Here is a 13,307-nt window from a genome sequence, read left to right on the forward strand (position 1 = left end):
TCCACATGCTCATCAATATGGATAAAGTGTGATGTATCTCTGCACTGGAATGCGACATTGTAATGATGAAAGTACATACTATAAAGGTTCTTACAAGAAGTTTAAAACCAGACAAAACTAACCTATGGTGCTAGAAGTACAAATAGTAAAAATCTCTGTGGCACAATAACTGAAGAGAATGACAGAACCTTTTGCAGGTGATGTTAATGTTCTGTTTCATTTTTTTAAATATATTTTATTGATTTTTTTACAAAGAGGAAGGTAGAGGGATAGAGAGTTAGAAACATCGATGAGAGAAAACATTGATCAACTGCCTCCTGCACACTCCCTACTGGGGATGTACCCGCAACCAAGGTACATGCCCTTGACCGGAATCGAACCTGGAACCCTCAAGTCCACAGGCTGACGCTCTATCCACTGAGCCAAACCGGTTAGGGCTAATGTTCTGTTTCTTGATCTGTGTGGTGGTTAGAGTGTATATTTTGCAAAAATTCACTCATCTGTGCATTTCTTTTTTTCTTTTTTTTAAATATATTTTATTGATTTTTTACAGAGAGGAAAGGAGAGAGATAGAGAATTAGAAACATCGATGAGAGAGAAACATTGATCAGCCGCCTCCTGCACACCCCCTACTGGGGATGTGCCCGCAACCCAGGTACATGCCCTTGACCGGAATCGAACCTGGGACCTTTCAGTCCGCAGGCCGACACTCTATCCACTGAGCCAAACCGGTTTCGGCCATCTGTGCATTTCTGATCTTGGCACTTACCTGTATGTCACACTTCAATAAACTACTTAAAAAGAAGCATAAATTTCAAAAAGAGGTGAAAACAAATCCAAAATGTAAACACACTGAGATGACAAAAGGAAATATTCTGACAAGCCATTCTAATGAAGCATGTTTAAACACATACACATATGTGCACACATGTATGCATACATGTGTATAAACACATGCACAACCTATCTGCAGCTTTCATAAACAAAACACACACACACACATATGGGCCACTTACTTTGAGCCAAACCTCATCCTCTCTCTCCAGGCTACCTTCTAGCTGCTCACTGCCTTCCTCCCGAGATCTGTTTCCACTGGGGACACAGGGAAGCCAGCCAGGAAGGGGATGGTGGTCCGGTAAATCTGGATGGTAGGATGTGCAAATCTGAAATGCAATTTCAACCAAAAATTAAATGTGGAGGATGAGACATTAGACAAGGAAACTCTCCAGCTCAAAGCCAAAGTTTTCCTCTTTCTCTGAGTGTCTAATAGTTGCATTATTGGCAGAACACTTTTCTCAGTGTAGACCAGGGGTTCTCAACCTTGGCTGCACATTAGAATCACCTGGGAATCTAATGAGGCCCAGAAATCAGGATTTTAAAAAGATTCCCATGTAAATCTAATGTGCAGCCAAGGTTGAGAACCACTGGTGTAGAGCAGGGGTCCTCAAACTTTTTAAACAGGGGAACAGTTCACTGTCCCTCAGACCGTTGGAGGGCCGGACTATAGTTTAAAAAAAAACTATGAACAAATTCCTATGCACATTGCACATATCTTATTTTGAAGTAAAAAAACAAAAGGGGAACAAATACAATATTTGTATTTGCATATGGCCCGCGGGCCGTAGTTTGAGGACCCCTGGTGTAGAGGAATGTCTCAGCCATCTCCATTAGCCTCCAGAGAGAACTTGCCTGGGTAGAAAAACACATGTGCCAACTCTCAGCCCACCATCAACCAGGGTATCTTGCCCCAAAATAGTCCTGGCATATTCAAGGCAACTGTTTCTGGAATTAGCCAGGAAAGTCTGACCAGGATGATGGTTAGATCTTTACCTTGCAGGACCTACTTGCCCCAGGAGAGAGGCTACTGAGTCAGGGAACTGCTGAGCATTCAGATGGGCAAAGGAGCCAGAGGTGAGAAACTTCTCCCACTTCACTTAGGGAAGACGGACCGCTAGACTAAAAGCCACTTTAGAAAACTGTCACTAACAGAATCTCCCAACTTTCCTGGCTTCCTGGGCACCAGAATTCTTGAGAAAAATGCCAGAATTGGGTTGAGGGAGTGTGGCCAACGTGGCTAATTGCCTATCCATATCCATTTCCCCTTACTTTTATATTAACAAACTCCAGTTTTGTTTCAGGGGACAGTGTATCTCGCTATAAATGCTCATCTCCTCAGGGTCCCTTACAACTAAGAGTGATTAAGTGACCTGGATCTGACCAATAAGATGTTGGTGGAAGTCTACAGTGTTGAACTTCCAGGAAAGCTGCCATTTTCCCAATAAAAAATAATAGATGCTAGCCTGCACTTACTTCCCTTATTCCTGCTTGAAATGCCTACTTCATGCCTTGAAGAACAACAATCATTTTACCAGCAAAAGGAAGAAAGTTGCAAGCCAAGGATGCAAAGAACTAGACCCCAGGAGACATCTGGGTCTTTGACGAGTTTCCAGAACTGGAGCGGGAACCTTAGTTGGTCCCTCAATCTCCTGGGGATGTCTCCACAAGTCTAAAATCCAGGGATTTCACCCTGGCCTAAAATACTTAGAGCATTAAATCTCACTTCTCTGGAAAGGAATGTATTACCCATTGTTATGATGAATGGAAGAGTTTATTCGGCAACAGACACACCTGAAATAATAGCTAACAGCCAAGCTCTTAATCTGCTTTTAATATTCAACTATAATTCATAGAAGTCAATATTTAGAGTCCTCAGAGGTTCTCCTATTTATTTAGCTGGATATTCTAAAAAAAAAAAATGTACACAAAAGATTTGTTCTTAGTACTAACTCCAGAGTTTCTTCAATAATAAGAATTCTTTTTTTTAATATATTTTTTATTGATTCTTTACAGAGAGGAAGGAAGAGGGATAGAGAGTCAGAAACATCGATGAGAGAGAAACATCGATCAGCTGCCTCCTGCACACTCCCCACAGGGGATGTACCCACAACCAAGGTACATGCCCTTAACCGGAATCGAACCTGGGACCCCTGAGTCCACAGGCCGACGCTCTATCCACTGAGCCAAACTGGCCAGGCAATAAGAATTCTTTAAGTCAAATTATGCTTTGCTCTTTAACATATATTTTATTTTTTAATATATTTTTATTGATTTTAGAGAGGCAGGGAGAGGGAAAGAGAGAAAGAATCAATGATGAAAGAGAATATTTATTGGCTGCCTCCTGCACGCCCCCTTACTGGGGATTGAGCTGCAACCCCGCAACCTGGGCATGTGCCCTTGAACGGAATTGAACCTGGGACCCTTGAGTTTACAGGTTGATGTTCTACGCACTGAGCCAAACCAGTTAGGGCTTTTATACTTTTAAAATTTTATTTGATCTTTGTAGTAAATCATTGAGTTGATTGCAAAACAATTAATATACCCATTTTATGTATGAGAAAACTGGGGCACAGAGAGGTTAAGTGACTTTTCAAACGTCACATAGTAATAGTAATAGTTATACTGGTGGATCTGGTAGTGTAATCCAAGCACTCAGACTCTTTCCTGCTTCTTCTTCTTTTAAAATAAATTCTCTCAAACACAAAGCCCAAGTGTAATTTCTACTATGTGTACTTCTAAGGTCAATTTTAAGTTGGTTTTGTATACCTGGAAGCCAACCACTATATACCTGGAAGCCAACCACTGCATAGTCAAATGAAAACTGATGAGAGTTCCTGGGGGGAGGGAGGGGAAGACTTGATTGCCAGTCTAAAAGCTTTTCTAGACTAGCTTATCTTATTCTTAGTTCAGTAAGGACCAAATGTGATGCCAAAGTCAGGAAAAAAATGTCAGTTCACCATTTTGTCAGACTTGACTCTTCTGGCTTCACTTACAGTGAAATGAGGTTCTCCTGTTACCAAGGAAACAGGACACTTGTTCTTGTCTTCATAAGCGGAGTAAGCATGGGTAGCCCACTGATCCAGGTATCCGCTGGGAGTGTAGAGGCCACAGTCTATGAGGCTGGTTTCCTTCTCAAAAGGTTCACATATCCCATCTCCCTCAAAGACATAGCACAGGCTTGGCTCTCCTGCCAAAGAATATCATATGACATTTGAAAATGTATTTTCATATATGTCATGTAAAAATACATTTTTTCACCAACCCATTAGAGAATCCCATAGTTGACAGTCTAAATGCCCACCCCAAACATACAGACCACACACACACACACACACACACACACAACCCTAAAGAAGAAAGAAGCAGAATTCTTTTCCATTGGGAAAGTGGTAGAATCCACCTATATAATAAAGGTATAGAAAGGGGTGGGATTGGGGGAGAAGAAACAGGGAGGAAAAATAGTGGCTGTGGGCTGGATGAAGAAATAAATTTTAAGGAATAGCTGAGCAAGATATTTAGGGGAACCTGGTGATATTAGAAAAGTGGATAAAAGAAGGAAGAGAATTTAAATAAATTATATGATGTTTTAGGTATTTGGGTCCCTTTCATAGTTTTTGAAATATTAAAGCATTTGAGGGATTGGTTCTCAATTACTTTTCACTGCTGAATCGTGCATTTTTAACTCACTATGCAACTGATCTGAAATTGGACAATTTGGGCTCCAGGTTTACAAGGGTTACTACCTAGTTTCTTTTAGTATCACAGCAACCATGTGAGGTATGTGTTTTTTGTTGTTTTCATGAATAAGAAACCTGAGTCTCAGTGATTTTAAGTAATTTGTCAAAGTCCCTTGATTCATAAGCCATAGAGTTTGGATTTGAGCCAAGCTTACATGATGGGGGTAATGGGTTCCCATTACTCCACCCTGCCTCAAGCTCAGACAGGACTGTCCCATACTCGCTCATAGGATCACTCTAAGTCAGTGGTCGGCAAACTGAGGCTAGGCAAACCGCAGCTCACGAGCCACATGCAGCTCTTTGGCCCCTTGAGTGTGGCTCTTCCACAAAATACCAGCTCTTCCACAAAATACCGACTTCTGCGCATGGGCCACAAAGTTTCAATCGTACTGTACGTGCGCGCCTGCACGTGGTATTTTGTGGAAGAGCCACACTCAAGGGGCCAAAGAGCCGCATGTGGCTCGCGAGCTGCGATTTGCCGACCACGGCTCTAAGTGAATAGTACTTAGCTATTGCTCTGTAAACTAGCTTCAAATGTAGAAAAATGAGATGCAGTCATAAAGCCATTTATTAAGTTCTACTGCTTTTTCTACCAAAATGTGGGACAATTATTATTAGCAGCACAATTCTAATTTTGCACTTCTACTTTAACTGCACATGAAAACAAAATCATGATTCAAACTAAAGCAACCCATAGGTACACATTCAATACATTATTACTGAAATGTACCGTTACTATATCAGTCATTTTAATTCTTCACAGCAATACCACAAGGCTTTTCCAGTAATTTTCATGGCTCACTAACATGTTTATTAATCATTTTTCCTTAATAATTTATTCAAATCTAAGATCCTTATGTGGTAAATTGAGCTTTACTTGCCAGGAATAAGCCACTGTTCCAAGGACTTGGTTCTAAACCTATTTGGGGCTTTAAATTCCTGCATTTAATTAAGCCTAGGGCCTGTTCAAATCACTCCCCAAAGCCAATATATGTGTATTTGGAATGACTTCCCCATGATGATTCTCTCTCTCCCTCTCATTAATAGATACATATACATACATATTTATGTACATAAATGTATATATTTTAGACATAAGTACATATATGTATATCTTTTATAATGTATATATTGTTTATAACATATATTTGTTTTGTTTTTCTACTTATTAACCAGTGACTGTTTCTTCTTGCTTCTCTACATTTTTTTATCACGTACTTAAAATTTTTGCCTCTGTCTTTTTCAAATCCACCTAAAAAATAACAGACACTTTTAAAACACATTTCATGCCAGACCGGTTTGGCTCAGTGGATAGAGCGTCAGCCTGTGGACTGGAGGGTCCCAGGTTCGATTCCGGTCAGGGGCATGTACCTTGGTTGCAGGCACATCCCCAGTGGGGGCGGGGGGGTGTAGGAGGCTGATCGATGTTTCTCTCTCGATGTTTCTAGCTCTCTATCCCTCTACCTTCTTCTCTGTAAAAAAAATCAATAAAATATATATATATAAAAATATTAAATAAATAAATAAATAAATAAATAAATAAATAAATAAAACACATTTCACAATAATTTATTCAAACCTAATCTTTGGTGAAATAATGAAATAGAACTATATGCTTAGCCTACTAGAAATGTATTACTCACTGAAACAGATGTCTGACGGTGGAATATATCATGTTTAACTTCACCCTATAAAAGTTAGGTGTAGTCTAACTGGAGTTAGAGACTCAGGAAATATGAGGCAAACTTAAAGGGATCAGATGTGATAGCAACCAAGTGAGGTTGGTTCTGAAGTCAAATGAGATTTGAGCTGCACTGGAGAAGGCACAGTGTTTTGGGAGCAGGGAGGAGAGAGAGAGACTTATTGTGTGTGTTCAATATAAGCCCTCTATGTATGACAAAAAGAGATGATGCAAACAGAAGTGGGATTAACAAATAGTTGTGTACACAAGGGGGCAGGTAGTGGGTTTGGCATATTCTGCACATCCAGGCCACATCTGGAGTCTTGAGTTCCTTTCTGGGCATTGACCACATGACGCATGCCAGGTCAGGGTAAATGGGGAAGCGTCTGGACACCTAAGCACCTAATGAGGCCTTTGGATTGGAAAGGAAAATAATAGGGAGGCATTTCTGAATGGTAGTCAAATCAAACCGTGTAGGGGGAATGATCCTCTGCAGTTTCGCAGCAAGAAGAAAGCACCGGACTAGTATTAGGAAATCTGTGTCCCGGGCCTGGGTCTGCAGGGACCTTGCTGTAATGCTATGGATGAGTGGCTGAAATGCTCCCAGCCTCAGTTTCCAAACCAAGGAGAGGAGAATTTGACGGCAGATAAAGCCATTTTTAAATAGAACAGTATGTTTCAAGGTGCACTATTCACTGCTAGAAGTGTGTAATAAGACCTACATACAGGGGCCCATCTCTCAGGAGCTGTAGAAGGAAGCTGGATGCACGTCACCACTGGCCTGTATACAGGCAGGGAGCAGGGTGTCTCTAGGCTCATATACTTGTTGGATGGATGGAAGACTACTAAGATCCTATGATTTTATGACTCTGTTCTAGAGAGCAGGGGCATTTGTGTGTTCTGTACAGTACTTAACACCTTAATAAATTCTACATAATTATAATGATAGCCTACTTTATCTTGAAATTTAGGGACATGAAAATATTTTTAAATGCACTATTTATTTAAATAACTTTGCTCAGTGGTTATGCCCACAGAATCACACAATGTATGGAGATGGGAATGGGAAGACAGTCTACTTCTAAGAAGCCTGATGATGACAGTTTTTATCAGAATTGAGAAAAGTGTGCTCAGTGGCCTCTCTGAGTGGCAGGAGTCTAGAGTCAAAGCCACCTCATTCTAACTCATTACCAGTGATTCTCCAAGATTAAGAAATGTTATGGCCCGCAGTCATGCTTCATGATCTTATCCGTGAAACACAGCACTCCCTTTGGCTTAAAATGATCCCTTATCTTATTTTTCTGTAGAATCCATAATGATTGGGACACTTCGCTGACATTGATATTAGACATAAGGATCCAGGAGAAATCCTTGACAACATTAATCTAGGGGGCAGTATAACCTAGTGGTTTAACATGCAGATGCTAGAGCCACACCTCCTTGGCTCAAATTCTGACGTCACCATCTCTAGTTATATAAGAGAAAGCAAGATACCTAAGGTCCCTAGTCCTCAGTTTAGTGACCTTGTACTTAGAGTAGGGATTAAATGAGATAATGTATGTGAAACAATTAGTGCCTGGCACACAACAGACCCATCAAATGTCTTTGTCATTATTATCATCAACACTAAGCTGTACGGTACAGGATGTCAAGAGTTCACAAAAATAAGACATAAGGATACCTCTAAACCTAGGACATGAGCCTGCACAGGTGTTCCTAAACTCACCTGCACAGTTGAAGCCTTCCTCAAGGTTGCATGTCCTTGAGCAGCCGTCTCCGCTCAGAAGATCTCCATCGTCACACTCTTCCCCCAGGTTCCTAGAAATAAAAACAGACACACACATAGAAAATGGTTTCTCTTTCTCACTACCATCATTTTAACTTCTTTTGTATATTAAAAAGTACATGTATGAATGATTCCACCTATACATAGAAAATAAAGAACAAAATAAATGAACAAAACAGAAGAAGACTCATAGATATAAAAAACAGACTGAGGGGAGGGGTGTTGGAGGCTGAGTAAAAAAGGGGGAGGTATTAAGAGTACAAATTAGGCCCTAGCCAGTTTGGCTCAGTAGATAGAGCGTTGGCCTACAGACTGAAGGGTCCCGGGTTTGATTCTGGCCAAGGGAACATGCCTGGGTTGTGGGCTCGATCCCCAGTAGGGGATATGCAGGAGGCAGCCTATCAATAATTCTCTCTCATCATTGATGTTTCTATCTCTCTCTCACTCTCCCTTCCTCTCTGAAATCAATAAAGAAATATCTTTTTTTAAAAAAGAATAAAAATTGGTAGCTACAAAATAGTCAAAGGGATGTAAAGTACAGCGTAGGGAATATAGTCAATAATATTGTAATGACAATGTATAGTGCCAGGTGGGTACTAAAAATATCAGGGGGGAGGGACACTTTGTAAGTTAAGTAATTGTCTGACTATGAAACTTACATAAAATAATACTGAATATCGACTGTAACTGAAAATTTTAAAACCTGCAAGCTGGAAAAAAGTGGGAGCTATGAGAATGCTTTCACACACACACACATGCACACACACACACACACATTAAGTATAGAATTATGGAATTAAGCAATGATAGTTGATTGTAATGTCCAGTGGGAATTCCTCTAATGCAAAGTAGCTCATGGCTCAGAAACATCTAGAAGACCCATGAGGGTCCTAATGGTGTTTCTAGTAAGTTGTCTTGAGCTAGAAAATGCCAACCAGCCTGTTATGAATGCAATCTGAGAAGTAGTGGATTTGGTGAGGAGGAAACTGCTTGTGATGGGTGGGTCTGTTTTCTGTTCTTTTTATCTATTTCTTTGTTTTCACTGTTTTGTTCCATCTATATGCAGTTGTGTTAGAGTTAGGATTTTGTAAGAGTGAAGTCTGTCTATATACCAAGGGACACAGCAGCCAATTGCAGCCTTCCCTCAGTCCAGGCATCTCTAAGGCTGTCTTGCTCCCTATTACCACTTTGTGGCAGCTAACATGTATTGCAGGGCAGAAACATACAGGATGGGGCAAAAGTAGGTTTACAGATGTTCCTATCCTATATAATAAAAGCCTAATATGCAAATTGTCCCCTCAGGCAGTCGTTTGACCAAGAGTTCGACTGCTCACTATGACGTGCGCTGACGTCCAGGGGGCAGTGTGGAACATGGCAAGCGTCCACAATGTGCTGCAACCTCTTGCCAGCTACCTGGGGGCAGTGGTGATGGGGACAGAGGTGCAGTGAGAATGCCAGGTGTCTGCCAAGCTTGCTCTCACTCCCCCTCCTACCCTGCCCCTGATGCCAGGGCTCGTGCGCGAGGGAAGCGCCCCCCCCCCACCACCACCCCCACGCTCAGGTGCTGGGTGCCCATGAGGAGCCCACCCCACACCTGCGTGACCTCTTCCAGGTGAGCTGGGCTACAGCCACTGGGACCACAGGGGCCCACGCTGTGCCCTGGCCCATGGCGTCTGGCTGCGCTCACTGCATCTCTGCGCAAGGACTCAGGTGCCATGACTCAGGAGGAGTGGGATGCATGGGGGCTTGGGGGCCCAGGTGCTGCCCAGGGCCCAGAGGTTAGTTGGGACCTGCCCTTCCATGCCAGACACTCGCACTTTGATGACTGGCCAGGCCTAGGGACCACACCTGTGCACAAATTTCATACACTGGGCCTCTAGTGAAAAATAATACAAAAATAAATAACAATAAAAGAATAAATTGTTTTTTGCATACTAACAACTGTAAACTAACTTTTGCCCCACCCTGTACTGGGAGAAGAAAAATATCATTTTTGTTTTGAACCTCAAAAGCTAATACAATGAGCAACTAAATTTGGATTGAGATGGGGGAGTTAGGTTAGAGTGAGGGGTACACGAAGCATGTTATGGGAACAAAATAGATAAACTTTGGTTAAAGCCACTTTGAAAGAACCAAGATTCAGCTGTTGTAAAATGGATTGAGGGTTTCCATTGTTTCTCCTTGACTTTTTATCATGTCAAAAATGGACACACATTTTAACTCAGTAGGCAAAGGGTTTTAGAATGCTCAAGTTTTTCAGACCCAATTCATCACTAATAGCTACAACTATTGTTTAAAGTATACCTCCTCACAGTGATGGAATGAAGATTAAGTAATTAGACATGAAAATGCTTTGAAATAAATTAAAAATATGATATAAATGCAATTGTATAATAATCATATTTTAAATGATAAGGTGTAAATGGAGAAAAGATAGATGATATATAAAAATAACATAATTAAGGAAATTAAGGAAACTTCAAGTTCATTTTCATCTTGAAGATACTCTAAACAATATAAGCATACTATATATCATCTCATGTACTGCTGCCTAATAGAAATATAATGAGACCCATATTACATATACTTTTCAATTTTCTAGAAGTGACATTAAAAAGTAAAATGAAACAGGTAAAATTAGTTTGAACTATATTTCATCTAGTCTAATATATCCAAAATATGGCATTATCAATAATTAAAAAATTATTACTAAGGTACGTTACATTATTTCTTTGAATTCTAGGTCTTTGAAATCTGATGTCTATTTTTCACTTACAATGCATCTCAATTCAAACACCTAATCTGTCTTCAGATTTCTTAAAATCTATAGTTGAAATGGTAGATCCACCTACCCAAATTGCTCCAGAGAAATTTAAAGTTTTTTAAATAACTGAATCAAGTTTTGTTTTTTTGAACTGACTTCAAATAACTTAACATTAAATGAAATTCCGTTTCTTAGTTATGACTGCCACATTTCAAAGGCTCAGCAGTCACTCTGGCTAGTGGCTCCCATACTGGGCAATTGGTAGGCCCTCTACAGCCTTTGTCTTGGTAGTCTTATTGATCAGTGGTTCCCAAAATGACAACTTTCCGCTTTTAATTAAAAAACTTACTTAAACTAGAGTCTGAGCATGACTTCTTGGGGACCTGTGATTCCCTCAGAATGAATTTCTCGAGTTAAAAGGTGGATTAAATAATTTGCAATGGCTCCCTCTTGTTTTATGTGTAATTGGGAACCTCCAGCTGAGACAAAGCAGCAATTCAGAGACATCTTCCTGCTGGATGGCAGAACTAAGTGAGACTCTTTACAAGACGGAATATAATGGGAGCTTAAAGGTACATTTTGATAAGGAGCCATGGGAGGCCCAGTAGCCAGGCAGGCACTGCCTCAGGTGAAGCTGCTTCAAGGCACAGGAGAGAATGTGCAATACCAAGTTAGGAAGAGGGACCTTAACTCCTTTTGCCCAGACCCCCAGGCAGATGTGGCATCATGGGACCTCAAGTCAGCTGCCATCAGAGAACAGATGTAGGAGAGGCTACAACATAGGACAGAGTGTTTTGTTCAAGGAGGGCTCCACCTGGGTAGCAATGGGGACCATGCACCCCAAACACCTCCATTGGTGGGCAGCAGACTTAAAAAGAGGCAGCCAGAGTGGGGAACACATCAGCCAGACTTATTCTGTGCACAGGCAAGGCTTCCCCAGGGAGAAATTTGATTGTGATGGGGAGGGGAGAGAGCAGGCAGCATGCAGAGACTGAGTGAGGCAAACATTGGCAGTAAACTAGGGAGGTTTGGGTATTCAAGTAACCTCAATCACCTCCATACATTACTGAGGTCAGAGAGCGTTTGGTGTTTATACTTTTATGCAAAGCAATAGGTTACACTAAAACTTAAGGACCTTAGGAGACTGAGAAGATAAACAGTGTTTAGTAATTGCTAAACAATGGGTTGGGATCCCAAGAGAAGCTATGGAATTGCTTGCTATTAAGGCTTCATGATACAATATATTTTCACCTGGTCTAGGGAATTAAAAATAAACTAGGTTGTCAGCATGCAAAATCTAGGACAAATCACGGCCTCCTACTCCCAGCAGCTTGTGTACGTGGCAGGTGGTGTCAGAGGAGCATCCAGTACAGGTTGATATAGTGTGACCCCTGGGACATGGGAGTTTTCTGTGCTAAATTTGGGAAAGTCCCAGGCAAACTAAGTGATTAGTCTTCTAGGTTGATATTGCAAAAGGGCAGCAGATAAAGGAACATAGAATGTTAAGATACCAAAAGGGGAATTCCACCTTTATGTTGGTGATTTTATAGAATAGCTGCAAACTACATTGCATGAAGGTCTTCTAAGGGTCCAGTAAGTGGCACTCAGAAAGCTCTATTGGCCTTCCTCAGATCACACCACTAGCTAGGAGTGACAGGCCACTGACCCACAAGTACCCTCACATCCTATTGTAGCATCATTTGGCAAGTAACCTTCTTCCCTACAAACGCCTTCCCTGGACCACATTTCTCTGAAACCTTAAAAGCCACCCACCCACCCCCTAGAATCAGCCTATCTCAGTATTGTGGGGTCAGATCTAAATAAAAGTGGGTCCCTCCTGAACTATGCAGGAATGTGTGTGACCTCACAAGATCACTGCCAGGTCCCAGAGTACCCTGTCACTTTCTTTTCCAAAACAACTCCCACTGAAACTGGAGGCGGACCCTCCCGCTCAGAGCAGGGGCCCTGCTCTCACATTCCCATGCACACAGCACTCACCTGGCCACCTTCCCATCACCGCAGTAAGGAGCTCCATAAATGTGGATCAGAGGCGGCGAGGCTTCTCCCAGCTCTGCTCCTGCCACAGCTTGAACTTGGTACTTATACACCTCCCCAGGTGTGACCTCCCTATGGAAACGAATGGGCTGTGACTACCACATCCAGAATGTTTGCAGGAATTTAAAATAAATGTTATGGGGAGCATGAATGCTAAACACATGCCATATTTTCTGAAAGCAAAGACCAGGGCACTCAGTCTCCCACAGCAGCAGAATGTTTAAGACCATATTCATTTCGGTATTCCCAGTGCACCCCACATAGTGAGTATGCAGTAAATCCAGGCTGAATTAATACTGAACTAACAGTCACACAAAATCTAGGAGGGTGGTATTTCCAGCGTATCTTTACCATGTTGAAAAGGAACACCAACTATTGAAAAGGCAGTGTATTTGCAAAGTAATCAAAGAAAGGGAAGATGAAACTTCAGAATATGGGCTCAGCAAG

General features: G+C 41.5%; 1 protein-coding gene across 1 annotated transcript in view; it reads right to left on the reverse strand.

Moving 5' to 3' along the window:
* Positions 1–13,307, reverse strand: part of PAPPA2 (pappalysin 2) — a 229,048-nt gene that overhangs the window by 99,595 nt on the left and 116,146 nt on the right. The window contains exons 8-11 of the mRNA XM_059673457.1: positions 12,804–12,932; positions 7,982–8,073; positions 3,831–4,024; positions 1,017–1,163 (exon numbers count right to left, since the gene is read on the reverse strand). Coding sequence (XP_059529440.1) covers positions 1,017–1,163; positions 3,831–4,024; positions 7,982–8,073; positions 12,804–12,932 — 562 coding nt within the window. The remainder of the gene's footprint in view (positions 1–1,016; positions 1,164–3,830; positions 4,025–7,981; positions 8,074–12,803; positions 12,933–13,307) is intronic.

Source organism: Myotis daubentonii, chromosome 18 (genome assembly GCF_963259705.1).
Source record: "Myotis daubentonii chromosome 18, mMyoDau2.1, whole genome shotgun sequence".
NCBI classification, from domain to species: Eukaryota; Metazoa; Chordata; class Mammalia; order Chiroptera; family Vespertilionidae; genus Myotis; species Myotis daubentonii.